This window comes from Thunnus maccoyii, chromosome 22 (assembly GCF_910596095.1).
Source record: "Thunnus maccoyii chromosome 22, fThuMac1.1, whole genome shotgun sequence".
Taxonomy (NCBI): Eukaryota; Metazoa; Chordata; class Actinopteri; order Scombriformes; family Scombridae; genus Thunnus; species Thunnus maccoyii.
Genome location: NC_056554.1, coordinates 9,631,524 through 9,654,686, shown reverse-complemented (window position 1 = coordinate 9,654,686; position 23,163 = coordinate 9,631,524). Strand labels below are relative to the sequence as shown.

At 39.3% G+C, this 23,163-nt stretch overlaps 2 protein-coding genes across 3 annotated transcripts; both read right to left on the bottom strand.

Annotated features, from left to right (window-relative positions):
* Positions 1-657: 657 nt before the first annotated feature.
* Positions 658-13,924, bottom strand: lgi2a (leucine-rich repeat LGI family, member 2a). Of its 2 annotated transcripts, XM_042400892.1 has the most exons (9): positions 13,837-13,924; positions 6,925-7,043; positions 6,625-6,696; positions 5,496-5,567; positions 4,377-4,448; positions 3,973-4,044; positions 3,549-3,718; positions 3,229-3,393; positions 658-3,133 (listed from the first exon to the last, which is right to left on the bottom strand). In XM_042400892.1, exons 2-9 carry the CDS (start codon positions 7,032-7,034, stop codon positions 2,316-2,318), a joined length of 1,551 nt encoding a protein of 516 aa, XP_042256826.1. In that variant the 5' UTR covers positions 7,035-7,043; positions 13,837-13,924; the 3' UTR covers positions 658-2,315. The 2 variants fall into 2 exon arrangements, with proteins under 2 accessions (XP_042256826.1, XP_042256825.1); XM_042400891.1 differs by lacking the exon at positions 13,837-13,924 and having other exon boundaries at positions 6,925-10,574.
* On the bottom strand, positions 10,673-22,871 carry sepsecs (Sep (O-phosphoserine) tRNA:Sec (selenocysteine) tRNA synthase). Its single transcript, XM_042400894.1, has 12 exons — positions 22,741-22,871; positions 19,885-20,000; positions 19,645-19,799; positions 18,694-18,812; positions 18,363-18,521; positions 17,866-18,019; positions 17,668-17,770; positions 17,355-17,484; positions 16,217-16,308; positions 14,118-14,211; positions 13,837-13,927; positions 10,673-11,418 (listed from the first exon to the last, which is right to left on the bottom strand). The coding sequence occupies exons 1-12, from the start codon at positions 22,835-22,837 to the stop codon at positions 11,172-11,174; spliced, it is 1,557 nt and encodes a 518-aa protein (XP_042256828.1). The 5' UTR covers positions 22,838-22,871; the 3' UTR covers positions 10,673-11,171.
* Positions 22,872-23,163: the final 292 nt, after the last annotated feature.

Below are 23,163 nucleotides of genomic sequence, written 5' to 3'. Positions count from 1 at the left end.
TGTTAGCATTCATCTATGTTACACTTAAAACAGACATGAAGCAATATTAGCCTTGATTTGAATTTGTGTCTGGCCACCTGGTGAATGTAAGTCCAATATTCACTCACCTTTCGGCTCTGTTTTGGTTTCAGCCAACTCATTTGGAAAAATATGAGGTACTTCGGCTGTTAAATGCTTCACTTTTAACCAGTTAGCTTCTAACTTTGTCTGCAGTTTGATGTTGGGCAGTGGGTTTATCAGGGCTTTTTCGATAAAAACAGCTGCCTGCTGCGACTGGAAACAAGGTTGATGAGAGAGGTGATAGTGATCCAAAACAGTGAAGTTGTGGGTCATAAAACCAAAACAATAAGCTGAGAGATGCTAAAACGCTTCATGTAGCAGAGAGGTACTGCAGAGTCAGTTTATAATTCTCTGTGGATTTGTCACTAAGAGAAACTCTTTCACATAACACACACTCATTGGATACATTATTATAAAAATATTGATTGGTACAGCTTTAAAATCCCCAAATCCTTCATTAAGAAAGTCATAGAGATGTCACATTATATTATGAGTTTTCCTTATAAATGACTAATTAATTACTCCTAGAGGAGAAATGATTAACTTTGACAGATAATATCCCATAATTCTAATGGTCAATAAATGATTAAACACAACTTACAATCATATTTTTACACATTTATTTTGATACTCAACTGATTAAACTTACAGTATACTTCGAGAGTAACATTCAATATGCTTAAAACAAAATCATATAAAAGAATCTGCATGTTGTAAAGCTTGCATATTCCATTACATTTTTTTTAAAATTTGCAATACCATTCACTTAATGAATAGAAGAGTGTTAAGACTTCTGAGTCTGTTAGGTTTATCTAAAAAGAATTTAGTAAACACTCTTTTTTGAATGTCATGCTCTTGCAAGCTGCAGTAACATTTTTTCTTTTTAAAGTAAGTGCAAAGTTTCATTCTGATTTTTGTGTGACAAACAGGAAGTGGCACTGCAGTCCTTGTTTTATGTACATTTTGTAGCTTGTCAGTCAACATTCAGTATTTTCAAAAAACAGAATGACAGACTGAAAAGCCTCTCAACTAGAGTAGATATATTTACATAAACATTTTGTTTCTTCCATTTTTGGATGAACAAATTATGTCCTCATTCAAATGTATTTATTTGACCTTTGACTTCATCTGTTCCAGTGACAGACCAGTGTCAAGGTCCCAGTCAGAAGCAGTTCAATAATACTGAGGAGCCTTTTTAGTAATAGACTATAAAGAAATGTTAAATTATGTCAGTGGACCAACAATTGTTGTTATTTTCAAACATGTATAGTTTAATTTCCCTGACATTACCTAAACACAGGTTCTTTCCACTACATGGATTAAAAAGAGCTTCTGTTTACTTTGCCACTTATAGTACCTCTAAACTAAAAGGGTATCTATCAGTAAATGGGGTCTATCCATTCATATATGTTTGCCTAAGAAGGCATTAGCTATCCAGTCCTGAATATTTCACCTTCTTAAACAACAAACCATTTCTTTTTTTACTGTACGCCATATAATCTATAGCACCTACAGTAACATTTACCACTAAACAACTACACTCTAAGGACTGGGATCTCAGCATCAATGGTTAAAGGTTTGTGCTTTCAAGACATTCCCTGTATGGAAAAAGCAAGGGGTGTGATACTTTATCATGGCCAGAGGGAGGCACTGTAGGCCCATCAGAACACAGAACCCCAGCGCTGATAAGGCAACATACAGTACATTACCACAGGGTATGAGGACATGAGGTAAGTGGTACATACATGAGCAACCACACCCGTTTCATCCTCAGTTGCCCTAGATGAGACTAAAACAAAACTAGTAATATGATCTTTCTCGGGTCCTGGTGTATATTTTTTCTCGTATAAAACCATTAGCACAAGGGATATTCAAACTTATCATTGCAAAATCTATACATCCAAACAGCTCAAATCATATTTCAAATATTTCCAACTTCAGGAGCTGGATTTTTAAGACAATACCAACAGCCTTGTCCAATTGTCCACCCTCTTGACTGACAGCCTTCCTAAAATGGTAGTACCTCTGAAAGTCTGAGAGGCCATGAGAACGGTTAAGAGGACAAGGCCATTGAGGCACAGTCAAGATGAGCTCAAACTAAAAGGATTCCAAATACTACTTGACTCAGCTCTAATTTGTGGCAAAAACTATAGGAATAGTTCATGAAGTCTGTTTTCCTCCTTACTTTTCCCTTCATGGCTGTATCTTTTTAGTGGAAGACGTTTGATTGCAGGAGGGGCATTAAAGCCAACCCCTCACAAGCTCAAGTCAATAATGATGTGCTCAAAGATCTGTGTGTTTCCCTTAAAGCTAGAGGCAAAGATGAAGTCCCGACGGTCAGTGGAAACCACGGTGAAAGACCGTGGTGCCTGGATGTACACCTCCTTGAAGCGGTCAAAGAGTTTCTTGTCATCATCCCACAGGTAGATCTGTGAGAAGGTGTAATCACTTCCCAGTGCCAGGTAGTAACGTTCTTTGAAAACGAACGGCTGAAGAATCATGGAGCCTCTTGAAGGTAAGGCCTGAATCTCTGCAAACTGTTTGGCACCCCATCGTAGAACTTTGGAGTCACCAATATAGCGTGTCATAGCCAGGTAGAGTTCCTCCTTGATCCGGAAGTGCTTCACAGCTACTACATCCTCCATGTTGGGGATCTCGCCCTGCAAGACAAACTTCTGGTTGCTCCGGCTCCACTGGTAGATCACAGGCACCTGTGAGCGGCTTGCCAAGATAAGATGGGCCTTCCCATCCAAGTCCAAGAACTCTGCATCTGTGTCACGATACCACTCATGCAGCGACTGGTATGAATAAAAACCCTTATCATTCCATTTGTAGAGGGTGGACAGGCCTGCTTTTGAGCTGTCAGCAATCACAAAGAACCAGTCAGGGCCAATCTGGAATGCCTCAATGTCGTTGGGCTTGGAGATCTTGGACACCTCAATTTCCTGGAACTTGCTGAACCTGCTTTGATCCTCATCAAACTTGTAGATGTGGGAGCCACCAAAGAGTTGAGCTACAATGACAAATACCTGGTCCTGGATGACAAGTGACTTGCAACCCACAATGGACTGACCTGAAAGGCAGGGAAATGGAAATAAATGGGCCATAGACATGAGTCTAAAACTCAACCAGGGTATTATGAGACAGTTTGTCATTACACTGTCATACCTGTTATGTTATCATAAGTCCTGAAGTTCATTTCTATGTGGTCCCATTGGAAAACCATACAGCTTTCTGCACTGGGAGCAGCAATAGCCACATAGACATCATTTTTGTAGCTGAATGTGTCAACAGACAGAGACTCTGATGCCACGGACTGATGGAGGACGAAATCTGTGGAAAGGCATATTCTGAATTAATAGAGTTAGATACATTCAAAGGCTACACTTTTCCCTTTTCTTACTGCTTGCTGTAAGTCACAGGTAAGTTGGCTGATACTGATGCCACTTGGACTAGAGACAAGGCCAGCTGGCTCAGGTGTTTTTCACCTGTTGAGATACACTCATTGTGCAGGCTGGTCATATCATTGAGGCGCTTGTCCTTCAAGTCCTCAGGTCCAGCACACACGACATCTGACACTGTGGCATTGGTGTTCTTCAGCCACGTCATCAGCCATTTGGCACGGCAGTCACACTCAAAGGCATTGCCTCGCAGGTCCCTGTAGAGGATGAGTACTGTATGTCATTGCAAAAAATCAAAGCAGACAAGCTAAAAGCCATGTAAGAAGATATTTTATACATAATGCACTGCACTACAGATGAACATAGTTGGTGAGTTGGCAAAGTGAGATATTGAAAAAATAGAAGACATAAATTTCTAAATATGACTCAGGACAAATTCTTCTGGATTGTGAGGACAGTAAAGGACATTCCACTATTAACCCCAACACTTTTAACTGAGTGACAAACTTACAGCTCTATCAGTGAGTCCAGGTCAATGAAGAGGTCCCTGGGCAGGGCTTTGATGTTGTTGTTTGCCAAAGACCTACACACAACAGCATTGGATCAATACAATCAGCAAATGTTACCCAGTAAGAGTGTAATTTTACTGCTAGCAACAGAAAAATATTCTCATATGCTGTGTGGAAATGTGTGGATAACTCTGACATAAAAACCTGCAATGGAAATTCAATTTTTCAGTCTTACACCGTATCTCCATTAATGTTCAAGACTATTACCCTTAATCCAAATAAAACACTATTTAGCACCACTTACAATGATCCACAGTTGCTCTGTATTAAAAACATTTTCAGCAGGTAAATATTACAAAATATGTCCATTTTTGTTAGGGTATAATTTTAAAATTTTGGAACATACAAGTGAGTCAAGTCCCTGAGTCCTCTGAAGGCATATTTGGATGTAGTCTCTATCTTATTACTCTCAATGAACCTGTGGAAGATAACAACAAAACATAGTGGATTTAGTGATAAGTTTGGGGTAAGGCAGTTCGCTAAAATGCATAGTAATTAAAAAAATGCAGAAAGTCAGTGTGTATAAGAAATCATGTGTTTGTGATATTTCATCACTTTTGTCACATGCATAATGTTGCATGCGGCTAATCATATTTTGCTTCTCAAGAGACATGAAAAACAACAATGAAAGTCAGCATTTAATACATATATTGTATTTTGAGCCAAATCTCCGCCAAAAGCACCTGTTTCTGTGAAGGCGGAGGGAAAATGATCAAGTCACCTCCTTGTAGTGACATTGCATCCTCAGAAAGAGGACTAAAATGATCCATTTAGAATTTTTTTGAAAATGATACTAAATATTCTGGTGACATTTGCGCATACTTATGGTCATAAACAAGTTAATACATATCATGCCAAATAAGATTTTTGTACCAATACAGCATATTTATATTTTCTTGAACCGCAATGAAACTGCTGCTACACACATTTCAATAAGTTCAATAATATTTGGTGTTATGGTTAGGTTGAAATATTTTGATTTAAATTTGTTATTTACAAAGTTTGATTAGGACTTCAGTCACAAAAATGGTTGAATGAAGTTGACATTTTCAATGAATAGATGACACTTAATTTGATTCATCCTCTTTTGTTCAAATTACTATTATCAGGCTTGGTGATTATACAGAATACAAAAGGACCATAATGCCACAAACAATACTGATACAAATTTGTAATCATTTTTTAGAAAATGTGTTTTAGATATGTGACTTAAGATTCTGGTACAAATTGTACCACTGGAGGGCATACAGTCTGGACTTCCCTACCCCTTTCACTTTAGAAAAGACCATCATCCAACCACATCCAACCACATAACCCCATGTCCATAATAACATTCCCAGAGGACTGTTATGTTAGTGCTAGCTAAAGTTTATTAAATTAATGGAGCAAACACAACATGCGTGTTATTACACTAATTCATTGAATGTCTTTGTCCTACCTTGATGAAAACAATAAAATAACTTACAGGTACTCCAGATGAGGAAGGCCTGAGAATGCATCATCCCTTATAGTTGTGAGAGAATTGGAATTCAGAAGCCTGTAATGAATAATAAAATACACTTTAACAAATGCTGGCTGCCAACATGATGTACTGTTTCATGCTTCTTTCTGGCAAAATAGTGCAGAAGAAATTTCTCAGATTGTAAATTAGCTAGCTTAACAACAACACAATAAATTCAGTAGCCAAAACAGCACCATCTCCAGATGCTCTCAATAAATTTGTTAATGTCAACACACTTGTGAAATCAACACAGGAAAGTTTAATAATCACATCACTTGGTTATTTTATGGCCTCTATCACCATTTTAGTGCAATGTGCTACTACTAAATGTAAAAAAAAACCAACCCACATCTCACCAAACAAACATTATACAAAACACACTGAAAACAGCGTTCCCTGAATTCTTCTATTGTATTATATGGTGAAAATTTTGTCATGGTATGAGGCAAAAAAAAAAAAAAGTTACCAGGCTATGACAGCAGCTGCACTCTTACCATGAAATGTAAATCCTAAAGTGTGTAATCACTTTGGTTAAATGCCCTATACCTGCCACGCCTTTGTTTGCTGACTTCACAGCAATCACTGCTTGAGTAACAAAGTAGATTGATGGCCTCTTTTAAGTACACGACAGCATGGGGCTACTCTGAAAGCTCAGCACTAGATTTCCATTATTGTGCTTTAATTTATTTCCAGCTTTCCAAACCTTTAAAAAAAGCCTTCCTTGCAAATAGGTTTAATAATGTAGCCACATAGAAAGTTAGTTACTGGACATAGGCCTACCTGTTCTTCAAAAGCATCAAATCCTTAACTTATTCATGTTATTACATGCCAAGACCTTGGTTTATGATTAACATGTAATGTTGTGTGTATTGCAGCTTAAGACGGTCAGATGTCTACCACCATTGGGCCATACAGTCTGATGATGTTAAGCATCCACAGTAAAGATACATTTTGAAAGTCACAAATTTAAACCTGAATTTGAAATGACATTCAAAATCAGTTTAGTATTTTTTCCAAATAGAGGCCTTTTCTACAAGATAAGGGCGACACATGAAATCTTATAAGGAATGATAAGCAGTTGAATTACTCTTACAGTAGCTGAAGAGATGACATGTGAGAAAACATTGCCTCTTTGACCTCGGAGAAAGTCCCATTGACGATACTCCTGAAAGATAAACATAAAATACAGAAAAGTGATTAACCAGGGTAGACAGAAAAGAAACAGGACTGCGTCGCTTTTCAACCTCAGCTCTTATATACAGGGTATATGTTATAAAATAGCTCACGGACAACTATAATGAAACTTAATGAGCCTGTATTGCTGCATATTATACATGCATGCCTTGCCTACACATGTATTGTTTAGTAAACATCATATAAGAAGGCTACTCACAAAGAATTGATGTCGTTGGGGCTAATCCTTGGGACATAGGAGGACCCGACGCAAATAATAGACTCCTTGGAGCAGCTGCATGTTGAAGGACATCGGAAAGCCTTCTTCATATGACCCGGCTGAGACAGACAGCACAGCGACACAGAAAACAGTGCCCAAATCTTAAGAGTTGGCAGCATCTTTCTTGCCGGGCTTGCATGTGTGAGGTTTGCTGAGAGCACCGATCGAGGCAGATGGCACCGCGCGTTTACACCCTGCACCATGAAATGCTGCACTGGCTCCCTGACATCAGCAAATCAGCTGCAGCTCCCCTCCGTCCACTTTAATTATTTATTAAGTCAGAGCTCCAGTCGGATAACTGTTGGTTAAACAGCCATGCGCCATACATCGAAAAAAAAAAACATTATGAGCCTGCTTCTGGCTGCCACAGCCGATCTGGTAAAGCGTATGTGTCACATAATGTCGCTTTCAGAGACGCTTCTTGCATGTAGACATTGACATTTTGAACATGTGTGGCATTGCTGTAAGGACAACATGCAGATATACCGCATGCTGTCAATTAAATGTATTTCTAGATTTCCACAAATACTTTTCAAACGACGTCAATTACATATGCATTAATATTTTGTTGCCAATTTTGGCGCAATTCTGGCAGTGATTTTACAATACGGGTTTGTTCAAAAGATTTAGAATCAAAGGTGTCATGTGCAAGTCTGTCGATGAGGCCAAACCATTTGACTCAGACACCAGGGAGTGATGTATTGTTACATTGGAACATTTTATATACAGTAAGCTATACCCCTCCTCCACACAGAGGCTCGGAGGCGCATAGCTGCAGCACCAAGGACAGCGTCTCTGTGGCGGTCCACACACAGCAGCTCAGTTATTAGTTTCTAAAACAAATGTAATGGCGGTCTGAGTGACGGTATATGGAGTCTGTACAGTATTTTTAAGTTCAAATTTTGGAATCAAGAGACATAGAAGTATCCTTCACTTTACTTGCAAACGTAAGAATAAAACAATTCATCAAATTTAATTTAATCAAAACACTCTTCAATTCAAGTGAGCGCCAGAGGTCTCTTAAACATGACTACAATAGTCAACATGAGTAATACATTATCTGAAGCGATGTATAATGTAGAATGGGGTGGTTTTACCTACTATTTGCATTTGATCTATAAATGTTACATCATTAGGATGTTTGTGTATGTGTGTGTTTTCCAGGGGTGCAAACAATAAGAATAAAGCTGGCATTGTTTTTGTTTCCAACAACTTTTCGTGCATCTTCATTTTGGTGTCAATTTGGTGTCAAACTCTGCAGTTTGGTTTTCTGTTTGTTTCCATTTTAGCCAATTTCCTCCAGCATTCATATAGCCTATTTGTTTATTAGAAATGTATAAAATTGCTATTGATACAATATGTGAATTGCTACTGGAGATCACATAAACAGCATGAACTTTTTAAAAATATATCTAATTTACAATGTAGATGGGTTTATTCCTTGTATCTGAATGGCTTTTCCTGCTCTGAGCATAAACATGATTACCCATGTGATCACTATTAAACTTCCATGTATGTTGAAGTAAGTCTGCTTGATAAATGTGTCTTATTCTTCACACTAAGTTAATAACTTTTAGATCTTAGATGTCTAACAAATAAGAGGCCAGGTCTGTTAACTTTCATACTTGCCAGGTGCAATATGCCTGTGGTACTGTTTTGTTTACCAAATGGCCCTGTTGGTAGTCTTGTTAACTGTGGCCCCATTTGGTACCCGTCTGCTAATCTATGGCCTTTTATGCCACTCTGACACTCCATCATCACTGAACTCTACCTGGCAGCTGCTGAGAGCCAGGAGCGAAGGGCCATTTGTCATCCAGCAACATCCCCAGGCTACTTGAGGCTTATGATTGAGTGTGTGGCATGCAGATCCAGGAGGGATATTTTTAAAGGCAGTCTATTTTGGTGAGGATGGATGAAGGTAAACAATCAATTGAGTTTCAGGGAAATAAGAAGCTGCAAGAGTTTTGCCATTATAACATTAAGACAACACTTTAACACTGATGAAAAAGCTAATTCACTGGGGTCATAACGTGGCTTGTTTCCCCTAAGCGTTCATGATATCATCAGTTTCATGTATCTGATCTTCCTCTTGGCAATGCGTGACACTATCACATTGATAGCTCGATTGAATAGAACAGCCAGTGTGCAAGACCTTTTCTGATTTACACACTGCAGCAGAGTTGATCTATAGAAAGGGATCCTTTAAAACTGCCGGCACAAAAAAAAGTGTCTGACTCTCCCTATCCCCATATCATCTCTGCAACATCAGCAAAAGATGGGGAGACACTGAAAAGTGATGACGGGGAATGGAGGGAGACAAAAAGGCCCCTCACCAGACAGTTAGTGTATATTATAAGACACCCACCTTTGTTTATGTAAATTGTTACGTCATGGAGCAGTGTGCCGCATTCACAAGCAGCCGTTCAAACCATCTACAGCTGATTATTTCTTAATTCTGACTGAAGCTGATGAATTGCCACTGCAAAAGAAACCAAGAAAATAGCATTTTGTGGAAGCCACTTCTGTTTTTCAGAGTGCTGCACTGTACCAACGCTGTCACGCTGCACAGTGTTTTTCCACTGTATTTTGTAAATGGTTGAGTACAGCTTGGGAACAGTGAAAGTGTGCTGATACAGCACCCTTATCTCTCTGATGCCAGCTCACATTCAAAGGCAGCTGGGAAGATTGGTTCTGCAGTTGCTGTTGCTATACATGTATTCTGACCTGCATTACTAATTGCAGTTGAAAGCCAAAATGTGCTGACTGGATACATTACTGTACCCACGCGCACCTGCGCCCTGCACTGACGCAGCGACTACGCAGCTGTCAAATGTATACATGACAGCTAGTACTTCCAATTCTGATCCACGCATAAGTATTTCAGAACACGTCTACTTCACGTGATTCAAGCTTTTCAAAGAGCAATCAAACTTGATAAAAACACAGCAAGGGGAAGGGGAGGGGGCAGGAAGAACTTGGACGGTGCAGTACCGAAATATAGATTAGTCATCAGTCAGAGAGGCTTTAGTGGGAGTCTATTTTTGTGCCTCTGGGCACTACCTGCTCTGCTTCTTAATGACTGAGATTGGAGGGAGTGAGGGAGAGGAAACCTCTAAAATGTGCAAACATGGAGACTGGTGTGATTAAAGATCAATTCCCCTGGTGAAGTTCTCTGCTGAGGGAGAATCCAAATTCATCCTACGCTTACAACAGTAAAATCCAGTTTAACAGCTACAGTAACTGCATTTAAGATATGAGTACAAACAGAACAAGTCCTTACTGAGACTAACAGTGAACATTTCCTCTACTTAACACAGGAGTGATCTATGTTTGGTGTACATCATTGATTATCCGTTACTTGCTATCTGTCACAGAGCCTGAAAATAAATGAGCTAATCCAATACACAGGGTTCAAATGGAGTTAATGGTTCAACAGCATTGGTATCGCATTACAACACACTGCAGAAGATAAGCACAACATACTAGATTATAAAGCTATATCGTTTCATATATCAACGAGTGTAAAAGCCTCATGTATTCCCAAAACAAGCATGCACAGACCATGAGTCTGCCTATCAGTAGCAAAGACTAAAAGAGGACTCGCAGTTAATTACATTCCAACATTGTTTTCAAACTGAAAGACTGGCTAGTTTATAACATATTTCATCCAATAACTGCACTGGGGAGGGGGGGTTTAGATGGCTTTAATTAGGAAAAATGACAGACATAGTAAAGGCTATGTAGAGCAGTAGATCCGTAATATTATATTCTGAGTCCAAAGTTCATAACAAAGTGAAGCATAATATTATATACCTAAATAATACATCAACAGTCTTTGCAGATGCTTTGGTCTAATTTTAGATCAGTGATATACAACCATACTTCTCTGAGATGCATTTGTATGCAGGTTTTGTTCTTACAATGTCTACTAATGAGCGCACTTTCACAGGAGGGAATTAATCAATGACATCAGCTTGTGTCATTTTTGTTTGTTATGAACACCTGCACACAGTTTCATCGCCAGCTGTTGGTGCTGAGCTCCGTCTTTGACCTTATTACAGTGTGTTTTTAATTCCTTAGAGATATCTTTAATTACATGTATACATTCATAATGACGCACATACATAAAAAATAAACAATGCAGTCATGGTCACAGTGACTGTTGAAACGTTCCTATTTCAGCTCAGTCATTCTCCAGTAGCGTCCTCCTGGCACTTTGGTGGTAACGGGGAACTACTTTTAACTGCAGTTCCCTCTTTCTTCAGCGTCTTCAGGCACTTGTCAAGTCTTTTTATGCACAGTGTCACATCTTCACGTGTGATGCCCACAGCCGAGGCAGCATTGAGGTAAGGGCAGGGGTACACCTCCGAGTGCGACATAAAGCCGCGGAATGTGTGTCCGCTTATGGTCTGCTCCTTGCCAAGTGGTATTACCCTAGACACACAGATGAAAAACAAGCATGATGTGGTAAAGTAAAGACTATTTAACATCTAGAATTAATTATTTTTCCACTATGGCCTGGCCAAAGCTTAAGCTAATAATGAAGTAGTACCCTAACTCATTGAGTTACCATCTGATGAGCTTGTAGCAATAACATCTTGTGATTCACCAGGAAAGTCAAATGACTACACTATTTGCATTTACTCAATATATATGTAAAACTAAGCATAAAATAAAGTATTTAATTATGAAAAGCAATTCACCATTCACTAATGTTCAGTGCAAGAGGCCTTCACAGGCCACAACTCTGTCCCTCTGTTACAGTCTACTCTAACAGCTGTCAAGACTTTATAAAACATACTGTGCAAGAATTTTCATAGATGATCTTTTCTCATTTATACAGAAAATGCTACTATATATTTCACTGGAATTTCTGTGGTTTAAATGCAATTGTTAGCTTTAAGAGCATGTTGCTTAAATGAAGGTAACCATTAGCAGTTAGCGTGTGACAGCTCTGTCAAGAACATACATTTGTGTCAAGCCAGTTTACGAGATGCTAACAGGAAAGGTTTACCTTGTAATTCAACTCCTGCTAGTTGTTGTCTTTGCAAAGTTAGAAGCTTTACTCGGCTGAGTAAATCTCTTCACAAACTCGCCAGTTGTTTTGTTTAAAAAGCCGAGATGAGAGGCTTGAGGCAGTGCTGCATTATAAACTGCAAAATCAACTTACTGCAGTTTTAAATTTATTCAGAGGTGGATTTCACAGTGAAAAACAAGTGAACTTTTGAGCTCAAGTTGGTTTCCAAGTGTCAGACTCTGCAATACTGTAAACAATTAGAGATGCACCGATACTGATATCAGGTATCAGTCCGATACTGACTCAAACAGCTGGATCGGTTATCGGTGACAATGGGCCAATCTAGTATCACATACCATTATTTTAATAAAAAACAATTAAGTTAATGTATATCTGTGGATTCATTTGTTACATTTTGTGTCACAAAGTTAGGAAAGCAATGTTTAAGTCAAGCCTGATGTTGTCTTACACATGAAAGAATGATCCTAGTCTCTTCCACACAGTATAGCATACAGCTTATTAATTAAACTCTGGTATCAGATTGGTACTCTGTATCAGCTGATACTCAATGCCCAGATATTGATATCGGGTCTGAAAAAGACAGATTGGTGCATCCCTATAAACAATACCAATTCCTCTGAAGTTTGGCAAGGTTTCTCCTCTGTCAGAGAAACCTTGCTATTAGGACCTATTAGGACCATGTGTGTGAGAAAAACCATCATGGATAGGAAATGCATTGTAATAAGATGTAGAACTCTGCTGGATGAGAGAATAGCTCATTGTTGATGTGGAGAAAGCCAGCTGCCTCTCACAGTAGTACCACTGTGACCCCATAGAAATGATGTATTGATAAATTCTTTAAGTCGCAGGAGATAAATCAAGAAACAACAAATATGACGTAACCCTTACGATTGCAACGCTTGAAATTTTATACAAAATGTTGAATTCATGTCTAGCACTGAAAATACTTCACTAAATAAAAAGAGTTATTATATACTGCCACAGATATTAAAGATTAATGTGTGTCATAAACCCCAGAAGTCAGCGCCCCTCGTTAAGTATGCTACTAAGATACAAGGATAAAAGATTTAAGTAAGCTCCACACTCTGACCTTGGAAAAATGTTCACTTGGAGGAAGGGAAGGAACCGTGGAAGCCATTTCTTTTATGCTTTTTAAAACGAAATTAAGCCATGAGTGCATTAACATCTGAACAACACAAAACAATCATGACAGAATGACCCAAATAAATCTTTCATTGAGGATATTTAAAATATTTAGATGGTCTCCCATGGTTGGTCAAAAAAATGCCGGAAGGAAAAAATGACAAAAAGCAGCCCCCCCCCTGCTTTGAATTCTGCATTTATGCAGCACTGAGTGACTGAGGCAGAAGGCAACAATGAAGATTTGACAAATACTCCTCCCTATTGCTAAGAAAAACTAGCAGTGGGAGCCAGAACATGGCTGTTAAAGCTGCGTCAGAGTTTGTTGTCCCAGTGGAGACAACACCTCTCTGTAATGGAAACATCCTGCTGAATTAGAAGGCGGTGCTGATAGGAAGGACACTCTAATCATCTAAAGTAGTTTCCACTCCACCATATTCAGCAGTTCCATCTGGCTGATTGCAGATGTCCGCTGGCCATTTTGTTTGGCAACACGCACCTCATCTAACCCATTTTCGACTTAAGTGACACGTGGACTCACCTTCTATCTCTCGGAGCTTCCTCCCAACCCCTCTACGCACACACGCTGCTCCCTCCACACCCTCTTGTTCTCCCTCCCCTCTACACCCATTTCCAGCCAGATTGTTGCCATGCCCTTTTTTAAGTGTCCATACCTGGCTCCCGACACTTGACGGGTGAACAGCATGGAGCCCAGCTGAGTCACTGCCTTGTCACACCCTGCTTGGAGACCATCCAGAGACATGGCTGGAGGAGAGAGGTGCCACACCCAACACATATACACAAACACACACACACACTTTTATTTCACTAAATAACCAATACTTAAAAAGCTGACAAATACATGGTGAGAAATGTAGCTTTTACTATTAAAAAAACCCCCAAATAAATCAAAATATATGGACCTGCCAGCCTGTAACCAGTACATTGAGCTTACCCAGTGAAATGGGGTTATGTGGGGTGTGAAGCAATCTCTCCCCATGTGCTGAGGCCAGGCTCTTCAGCTCCTGAGCCAGGAACGAATAAATCTCCTGCAGGACATGCAGACACAAAGAAGAGGCATGGAGAGACAAAACTAGAGGGAGCAGAGGGCCACACAAAAGAACTATAAATAGTAGTACAATGCTCCTTTCACACACTGCCACAACCTTATTTTAGCAGCAGCAGCCTTGATTTATTGCTAATCAAGCAATTTTACCCGCGAACAGGCCAGTTCATGTCCATACCCCTCCCTTCCCCTTCCCTCTCTCCCCCCTGCCCGCCTGCCCGCCCGCCTATATGCGTTTCCCTCCAAGCTTCAACGCAAGCAGTGTGCCTGCTTCTTCTCCGTCTCTGATCAGGGTCTTTACTCACATCACACGTCCACCTCTGGGATCAATTAGAGAGGGAGGAGAGGAGGAACACATGCTTTTAAAACAAGATTTTTAATATTTAATTTTTTTTTTTTTTTTTTTTTAAATGTGCTGACAATGTGTGTTTGAGTTTCTGTAGAATACACAAAGCAAGTGTTTGGAAGACTGAATAAGGGCAAAGAGATTCTGGACACAGATGTTATGAGCCCGGGCTAGGCGGGGAAGCTACACAACAACAAATCCCAGTGTTTTTGTTGCTGGCTAGGTAACTGGCGCCAGATTCCCCAGTGAAGCATCAACACATTAAAGGATCTGCTCTCTGCAACAGCGGGTGTGTGTGTGTATGTGTGTATGTATGTGTGTGTGTGTCAAGCCTTAGTGTACTCTGCTGACTCATACGTTCCTAATTTGAAAGCATCAAGAAGGAAAATATTTTCTCTGTCATGAGTCAAACACAAACAGCCTTTCAATGATGTCAAGAGTCTCTAAGTGTCCCTTGTTCTCTAATAACAAAGGACGACTTTATTATCCTGAGAGGCGGGGTGCTAGTGGCAGAGAGAGTGCATGGCTACGCCTCTGCCCACAATAAGTGAGTGTGTGTAATGACTAAACCCCATCCTAACCAAAAACACACGTCGCCTGCTGATTATTTTCAAAAATCTTCTAAGAGGTTGAAAATTAACCTCACCAGATAAAATGTCTGAATTATTTAAAGCTTTTGACCCTGGTGGGGAGAGGGGCGGGGGGGGGGCGTGTGAGGAAATCACTCAGTTCTGCAGACACTATGGAAAACTGGTCCGGTACATTAATTATGCATGATGTGGATCAAGAGAAATCAATAAGCCTTGATGGCGTCGGGTCATGTGAGAGGCCAGAGGAATTTCCTTTGTTTATTGCTATGGAGCAATAACTGTAAGACTTGCACATGTCTAAAAAGGACAACCACTTAAATCAGTGACGGATTCCTGATTACACAATATATTTTCAAAGGATTTTACTACTCCAGCATGTCAGAAAACGAGGTGAGGTCCTTTCTAAAAAAGTCCCGCCTCCGTCTTTTGAAGATTAAAGAAGAGTCATGTATTTCTGAATCTTCCCGAGGTCCGATCATCAAGAGAAACTCATATAGTCCGGTATATATTTACAGTACATTTACGCTACAGCAGTTCAGAGGTGTGAAAATGCTGCAGTGCCTACATCTGAAGAGGAGGGTGCTGCATTATGAGCAACTCTGCTTTAAAGCAAGGAGCCACCGGGGGATGTTTCCTGAAACTTCTGGATCAATTTAATCTCTCTTCGCCTTAACTCCTCCCGCGACGAAGCACTTCGTTCGCTCAGGTCGAAAAGTCTCATTTCTCACTCGGAATGCAGGTAAAGCTGAAGGCTATACGCGCACAGTCAAAGCATGTGATTCACTGCAATTCAATATGACTTATGTAAGCTGTTCTTTGCAGTAGTTTAGGAGAAAGATGTCGACACAGCACACACACAGGAACATATTCAGGCTGACTCCAATGTACAATTTCTGGGGTACAGCTCGATGCGTCGCCGCAGCGTTTTTATTACAAGCCACATTATTGTTCTAATCAAACCATCTGAGAGCATTAAACAGATATCACATCCTACCTGAATTATGTGTCAAACTATATTTAGTATTATGAAGGTGATGTGTGTATACTCTCACCTTTCTTTCTGACAGGAGTTTCTTATAGCCGCTGGCTCCCAGAGTGAGAAGGGTGATGAGGACATCAAGGGAAGGTGAGGCAGATGCTCGACCTAGACAAAGAAGGCCAAGCAGTGAGTTTGATAAGCTGTTGTATAAACTACATTCACCTTGCCGCGTGCAAACCTAATTATAGGTGTACATATCTACAGTATTTCTCACATTAACTTTTTCAATAAAACGAGCGTCATCGTCTTACAGGCTGTGAAGGTGAAGCCTCTCGTATATGTCTATGGCAGACCAGGTATCAGTTTTCTCTGACTGTTTGTGTGTCTCCCGCACAGAACTTGCTTGCCAAAGAGGGTAATTTGAAATTGTATAGCTGTAGATGATAGCTGAGTATTGAATCTCAGTATTTTCTGAGTACCAACCAAAACCTGTCCATAGCGCTGAGAATTGAGTATTAAAAGCTGGCATCCAATGTTTGGACAGCTTTATGGTTTTGATTACTTTTTATTTGATCAAATAGTTCCTGATTAATTAATTAAATTAAATAATTCCTGATAAGTCTGGTGATGTTCTACATTTTGTCTTATTGTCATCAAACCACATGACAAGACCAAAACCAACAATGACTTTATCCTAACATGTAAATAGAGCTTATCCCTCTGTGCCACTGATCTACTTTAAAAAAAAAAAAAAAAAAATCAATAAACCACATCACTGCACCTTCATTACAATGAAAATGGGGACTGTAGTTAATTTTAATCATTTATACAGTTGTGCTGATGTAAATACTCACAATCACATTGACCCCTCTATTTGCGCAACGTTTGCCAAATACCAGAAGTGATGAAGTGTTTTAGGAAACGACTTACGATACAGAATACCTGCAACATTACCCTTTAAATCATAACTTTCCTCATTTTAGACTGTATTCTACACAAGCAGATAGAAGGCCCATCTAGGGATGGACATTGCAAACTAGCTATAAATGCTGTAGTATGTGGTGTTAGTTCATGCTTTACGAATAAAATTAAATAAATTAATAATTTACTTCATTAATGATGTCCTTAGAGGGTTATAAACTCCAAATTCATCATAAAGTAATGTTGTTAATGTTTACACAGAGCACAGCTTTAGTATTGTTAATACTTGCCTGGATACATCTTGCTTATCTCCTGGATGAAGGACTCATCAAAACCTGCGATTATGGCGCCACCTACTGGAACCATGAAGTTCTTGTCCAAGCTCTGTACAAAGGCATCAATTCTTCCAACACGAGCCCCCTGATGAAAGACAAGTCCAAGAAACATTTAAGCAACCGCTGTGTCTGTAGCCAATGAGCAACATACATACATATTTGTATTAAGAAAGTGTTCTCCAGTTCAAACTGCTGCATACGATTACAAGTGAAGACATGCACAAGTATTCTACTGCATGAGATATGATTGGAGATTAGAAATACCTACCTGTTGTATAAGGTGCATGCATTTGGATGACTGCACTCCGTATGCATTGTTAACTATGTGGGGAATGTTATATTTGGAACACATAGCGGCCAGCTCCTCAAGCCTACAAGACAAGATAACAAATGTACCTATATAAAACCTCATGTAATCCTTTTAGTACTTGTAAATCAACCATGGAAAAGTCTAGAAAAGCCTTGCCTGTCAGGGACCCGCGGGGCAAAGCAGGATGTTGTTGAATGAACACACAAGATGTTTTCTGCTCCGAGCTCCTTGATTTTGTGCTCAACTGTTTCCAAGTCTGTCCGCAACTCATCACCTTCAAGTACATTCTCCACAACCACAGGTTCAAAGCCTAATAAATCAGTGAGATACGATCCAGTGACAGTGAAAGCCCTCAGGAAGTGATTGTGTGTTTCTGTCAGTAAATATTACACTTCAAGTTCTTACTAGCTTACAGTGGGATAGTTGGATTAATCTGAAAATGCTAACAGAGTGCAAATAGGGTGCACTTTACATGGCACTATTTCAGGATTTCATAGTATCAAAAACAACTTCTGACTGAAAAATTCCAATTATTGAAGCTCTGTTTGCTTCCATATTTCAATCACCGATCTATTTTTGCATGACCTCTGCGTACAGGATGTAAGGGTGACAGGAATGACTGCCTGCGCTAGATATTAAATTCACATTATCACCTGCTGTGATCATGGCTTTGAAACAGGACTTCTGGTCGATGCGAGGCCAAATGATATAGCGAGCCTTGGGTCTCCGATGACGAAGGGTCAGAAAGCACAAAGTCAAGCTCATTCCTGTTGCCATAGGAACTACAAAGCAACTCGCCACACTGCGCACACCTGAAACACAGCACACAGGGTGTTTTTTTAAAAAAAATTTCTAGTCAAAGAACTTCTTCATTCAACTGTTTAGTGGCTCAAGAGTAGCAAAACCTAAAAAAAACTATTTAATATAAAAGAACTAAATGTTCTTGGAAAGTGTGATTCTCTTTGTTTGATAAGATAAACACACCTGAGAGCTTTAAGATGTCCAACACGATGGAGTTGGTCAGCTTATTCAGTAGGCTGGATCCTGCAGCTTTTGGTTGAATAGCAGCAATGTCACCTGACCGACCTATGCCATGGATCAACCTGTATAAAACAGCTGAATGTCACAGCAGCAACAGTTATACAAACTTCCTAAACTTTGTGAAGCATGAAAATCACATTTGTTATTGTTCACTAAGAAAGAACAGTATGCCTAGAGCTTCTGAGCATGTCGGTGTCATGTGAAGTAAATCCTCACAGATACGTCGACAGGAGCAATTTAAACCTTAGTTAACTCAGAATGCAATTACATAGTTTGTCCACCAGAGAGTGCTGACAAGTTTATATTTCAACTAAAAAAAAAAGACCCACTCACTACATATCTTTGACCAAAAAAAAAAAAATAAAAAAAATCAAGCTCTACTTACTCCCTTGTTCTGAAGCTTGCAACTGCATGTCACGGTCTTCCTCAGAAGATACATGACATAACATGACCCAAGTATGGTACTTGAGTGATAATGCAACGTGATGACAACTGAGCTATCTCTATAACAACTCTGCAAACTCCATCTGCTGCAAAAGACTGAGATGTGCTTTAAAGCTCCAGAGAAAGCTAGTAAGAGGAGCTTGAGTGTTTTGTCAAACTACTTTTTTCCCAGATCAGAACTTTCAAGCTTAAGTGCATATGTTAGTTGCGGTTCTTCCATAACCAAATCCAAGGTTTCCTTATCAAAAACTATTCATGTTAAGAGACAAATATCAGCTGATTTATATCATTAGATATTTTTAAACCTTAAATCTCAATATCAAACTCACAAATCCAGTATTAGTCAAGCTCTAACTGCCCTTCTGTACTACAATTAGGCTGTTTATTGACTGAAAAATTGATGCAGAGTGGCTCAGTTCAAACATAATAAAGTTAATGTCAAACTTGAACCTGTAATGTCGTCTTGCCACAAGGCTGGAAGCCACCCGGCCTTCCCTTTCCCCCACGCCACAGTTGCCGAGGAAGTTATTGCTGTCCATCACAGCCAGCTCATTCAAGAAGAGCTCTATGGTACCCTCACTCCATCCTTCCTCTGGACACTTACCCTGCAACACACACACACACACAGCATAAGATGTGGATGCATCTGCAGTGACCTTGAGGAAACATGAAGGCAGTTGTTGACGTTACCTGCTCCAGTAAGTGTCTGATGAGCTGCTCGTGGCCGCGGCGCGCCTGGCAGCCCTGTCGAATGTAGGAAGTTGAGACGATCTTCTCACTCAGGGTGAAGTTTTCACTGTTCATCTCTGTCAAACACACAGCTTCATGTTAACATACTTTCTCAGGTCCTCTCAGACACAAATGGGATTATTTCAAATAGTCTTTTCCTTTTCAGTAAACTCTGATTTTAGCTTGTGGGCATATTTGTCCCGTAAGAACTTGCAGCACAGTCCCTGCAAAGAAAAAAGAGAAATGGTTTCTCCGTTACAAAAACTGTCCACCAGTGAGCACTGACAAGTTCATTTTTCAACTGTTAAGTGTCCTCATGAGTATATATTTTGTTCACAACTCTTAAATCAGCAAATTATAGGAACCCTTAGAAAATGTTTGTTATTCTTTATGTAAAAGAAATGATTTCAGCCAATATATATCTTTGTCAGACTTTTTCAAATCTCAAAAATGTATATTGAATCTGGTATCAGCCTCAGATATCCAGTATCATTGGGCTCTACTGCTTCTCCTTCAGTCCTCAGGAAAAAGACTTGTACATTGCTTTGGGTCTCTTTTGAGCCATATGTTCAGGCATTAACATAATCAAATGATATAAGCATTGATTCATTTAAACAGATGGAAAAATATAATCAATTGCAATGAGTCTATACATGCACATTGTGATTTTAAACATCCCATTAAGACCACTGACCAATTTTTGATCCACTGATTTTGCAGATGGAGTTTGGTTTACTGGTCATGATTAATACTATCAAGCCTGTGAAAACAGTTGTTTTCTGTGGAGGAGCTTTGAAAAGTCTGAGAAACTAACCCTGATGAGGTTTTTGAAGATTGGGCGTGGAGACTATAAATTTATAAACGGAAAGCCTGAGGGAACAGAGTCTAAATGACATGTGTTTACCAGGCAGGGAGTACAGGATCTAGTTTTTGGAGCTCGGCCCATATGTATTAAAAGTCAGGATATCTCAGTCTTTGTTTTAAAAATCAGTCTCTTGTGATTCCCTAACTTCATTTAAGTCTAACATCATATAGCTGGAAACCTCTTTAACCTCCTCCACTTAACAACAGTGTCTCTGTCTGGCAATCACACCTTTTGATGCTCAAGTTTAAGGACATGGTTGCACAACAAAGGTGTCACTTCTCCTATTAATATAGAAATGCTGTTCATGCACAGTGTTTGTATTGAACTATCATCATGTGATGCACCCTTACTGGACCTTTGATGCAGTGGAAGTTTATTGAGTGGACCTCTAAGACTTGCATTTGATCTGAACTTGATTCACCCCAGTTGCTCTTTGACTGCTTGATCAGTTGCCCCATCACTGTCTTCTACAGGAAGGTGAGTTGGAGCTGGAAGCAGAGAGAGTCAAGCGCAGCCAAGCAGATACGGAGCTGGCGCTGTGTGAGGCTGACATGACTGCTCATTCAGAGAAACTGAGGGATACAGCCCCCGTCATTGACGAAATCAAGGTAATACCTCTATATGGGCACTTTGTATAATCTGTACTCACACTTTTCTACATGTATTTTCTAAGTATCACTATCTTAAAAATGACTAACACAACAAAGTGGTATCAGAAATATTTGCAATATTTTTTGTTTTTGCATTTGAGGTTATTTATATGAAACGTCACTGGTGTAAAACTATCTTAGAGTACTTTTTTTCAAGTTTTAAATGAATTAACTTATTTCTTCTTACTTGGATCTCTGAAATGTAATCAAGCTCATATATTAGTAATTAGTAGTCTATTTTTTAATTTATTGGTGTATGAAGTTTGATCACAAGCTTTCTGACTTATAAACATAAGACATATTGCATTGGAAACAAAAAATATCTCAAAGATGATTTTTTTTTAAATTCTCTGTCTTTAAAGCTTTCATCTACCTTTTAGCAGCACAGAGTATAATTGTTGGATATTTTGTTTGTCTAATTGTTTATTTACAGAACATTAATCACTCTCTTTCTGCGCTCCTGATCATTTTGATATTTCTACGTCCTCTGGGGCACAGTTTGAAGAGTGGCAGACATTCCTGCGTTTCCAGGTTAGGTTTTAACGATGTCTTCTCCCAAATGATCCTCATCCCCAGGCCAGTTTATCCCTGCACGTACAGGATCCAGATGTGGCTTAAACAGGACTTGTAATTCATATAATTCTGGCATTTGTTTGGACCTTTTCAGACTGCCATTTGATGTCAGGTTCAGTAGGAGTGAGAACATAATCCTAATTATAGCTAGTAAATGACCCTGAAATGCAAGGTTTATGTGTGATGGAAGTTGACATCAGCCAGCAGATACTCATGCTCAGAAAGCAGAGTAGAAGAAAATGGAGTGAGGGCAAGCCACAAATGCTCATATGCAGCTTTGTGTGTTTATTGAGTATTTTTACATTGTTGTATTGATACTTTTACTTCAGTAAAGGAACCTTTCAACGTTTTTTGAGAAGTGTTAGTGATAAAAAGCAGCGGTGGTTTAGGGAAATAGTAAATGTATCAGCTATCTTCCATGTTAGCTTTCTGTCTGATTTACTTTATGGTTTAGCAGCACAATATTTAAGATTAGCATAAACTAACAGGAAATGTAGTGTTGTGACAGCGTTAAATATTTTTTTACTAGCTCCAGTAGTTGTAATAAATTCAATAGTAAGTTAGCTGTCAACAGGCATATGTTCAATTTGCAACCTCATGTTGTTTACCTTGGCAGCAAAGTTGCTAGCAGCTCTGCTAAACTAAGCTAATGTTCTCGCGTGACGAGCCAGGCCCGAATAGCTTCAACGTGACTGTTCTGGTTAATGACATGTCATCATATTTTCTTACCTTTAGGCTTTCCTGTGAGACTCCTCAAGACTGTCAAGTCAAACCGCCTCCAAAGCAGGCAAGAGGTGGAGGCAGCGTGGAAGAAGAGGCTCAGCATGGACGTGCTACGTCACGCGGTCACATGATCGAGGAGGGCTGATCATGTGACCGACCCTGTCAGCTTGTATGTTACCATTAATTTGATCAGTTTGATGGAAAATGGAATGGAAAAATGGAATGGATGGAAAAAACTTTTTCGTGGATTAATTTTGAATTTTTACTTGAAATTTGATTTGAAAATTGTTGAGCTGACATATTGGTATTTTTTTAATTTCTCCAGCATTTTTACAGAAATTTAAAAAAAAATTCTGGAAAAAAAATCACATGAAAAATATTTAAATATTTTTATGTTTTTTCGGAAGAGGACAGAAAGAGGAATTATAT